The sequence below is a fragment of the Aptenodytes forsteri genome, unplaced genomic scaffold, assembly GCF_000699145.1.
Source record: "Aptenodytes forsteri isolate BGI_AS27 unplaced genomic scaffold, ASM69914v1 Scaffold64, whole genome shotgun sequence".
In the NCBI taxonomy this organism is placed as follows: Eukaryota; Metazoa; Chordata; class Aves; order Sphenisciformes; family Spheniscidae; genus Aptenodytes; species Aptenodytes forsteri.
In genome coordinates this window covers 63957-65456 of record NW_008794786.1, presented here as the reverse complement: position 1 = coordinate 65456, position 1500 = coordinate 63957, and the positions used below count along the sequence as shown (strand labels likewise).

At 63.1% G+C, this 1500-nt stretch overlaps 1 protein-coding gene across 1 annotated transcript in view; it reads left to right on the top strand.

Moving 5' to 3' along the window:
* ACVRL1 (activin A receptor like type 1) overlaps positions 1 to 555 on the top strand; it is a 16374-nt gene extending 15819 nt beyond the window's left edge. Inside the window, exons 9-10 of the mRNA XM_009274390.2 lie at positions 52 to 182; positions 279 to 555. Coding sequence (XP_009272665.1) covers positions 52 to 182; positions 279 to 413 — 266 coding nt within the window. The 3' untranslated portion in view covers positions 414 to 555. The remainder of the gene's footprint in view (positions 1 to 51; positions 183 to 278) is intronic.
* Positions 556 to 1500: the final 945 nt, after the last annotated feature.

Here is a 1500-nt window from a genome sequence, read left to right as displayed (position 1 = left end):
GGATGAACCCTGTGCCCCCCCACCGCCTACACACTGCCCCCCTTCCCACAGGCATCGTGGAGGAGTACCGGCCGCCCTTCTTCGACGCCGTCCCCAGCGACCCCAGCTTCGAGGACATGAAGAAGGTGGTGTGCGTCGACCAGCAGACCCCCGTGGTCCCCAACCGCCTCTTCTCCAACTCGGTGAGTCCAGGGGGGGCTGCCCCACTCCCACCGTGAGCCAGACCTTTGCTCCCCATGAAACCCTTCAATTTTCCCCTCTTTTTGTGCCTCCCCCAGGTTTTGTCGGCATTGGCGAAGATCATGAAGGAGTGCTGGTACCAGAGTCCCTCAGCCCGCCTCACCGCCCTGCGGATTAAAAAGACGCTGAAGAAGCTGAACAATTCCCTGGAAAAGCCCAAGCCGGAGCAGTGAGCGCCAGGCACGCACCGAAGCCGCTCGCGGGCTGCACTGGGGATGGCGGCGAAGCCAACGCCAGGACGGCTCCCGGTCACGGAGGGGGTTTTGCTCGCAGCCCCTGCCTTTCCCACCCCTCCTTGCAGCCTTTTTAATTTGCAAGGAGGGAAAAAATAGGAGCCCCCCCGGCCAGACGCCACAGCCAAGGGGCGAGCAGGCGCCAGAGCCGGCACCATCCCCTGCCGCAGCCCCCATGCCCAGCCGGGCACCCACCCCATCGCTGGCACCCGGCGCGGCACGCAGGCAGCGGGTGCTGCCCAAACCTGCCTGCCCGGCACATTGGCAGCGGGGATGCCGTGGGCTGGATGCCGTGGGCTCAGCGGCGGCAGCAGGAATTCCCCGGCAGGCTTGCGGTGCCCGGCACGCCTCTCGCCGGAGGAGGTCTGGATTTCACTGAGAAAGGATGGTCCAGGGACAGCGTCCCCCTGGCCAGGCCGGATCCGTGCCCCGGCACGTCTTGGGGCTCCCCAAGACGAGGGGCCGCCAGGACTGAGCACAGCCCGAGCATCCCCCATACCACAGGGACCACCGAGACGGGGGCTCCCGCAGCCGTGGTGGCCTGATCCTTCCCCGACGAGCAACCAGCAGTCCCGTTTTCCAAGCCCTTTTGGTCTTTGCCATCGTTTTGGTGTTTTCCGGGGTGTCTTGGTGCACCCTGCAGCCGCCTACAGCCCGCACCGCTTGCCGCCATCCCAAAAACCACCCCACGTTCGGGGCTGTTCAGATGAGACCAGGATGTTCAGCAGAACCAGCTTTGCGCCCTACTCCATAATTATTTAATTATTAAGATTTAATATATTTAATAAAACGTAAAGCTATTTTATCACTTAACAACTGCCAAACCTCCCCCATCGGGCAGCGGGCGATGTGGCAGGATGAGACACTGGCGCTTCTGCATGGTTTATTTTATTGCTTCAACCCCGTGTGGCTGCGGTGTATTGCTCCGGCACCGCCGGATCCCGCAATAAATCTGGCTCCAGCCTCGTGACCCTCTCCCTGCGCCCGTGAGGGGCTGGGGCTGCACCGGGGCAGGGGCTGGGGCTGC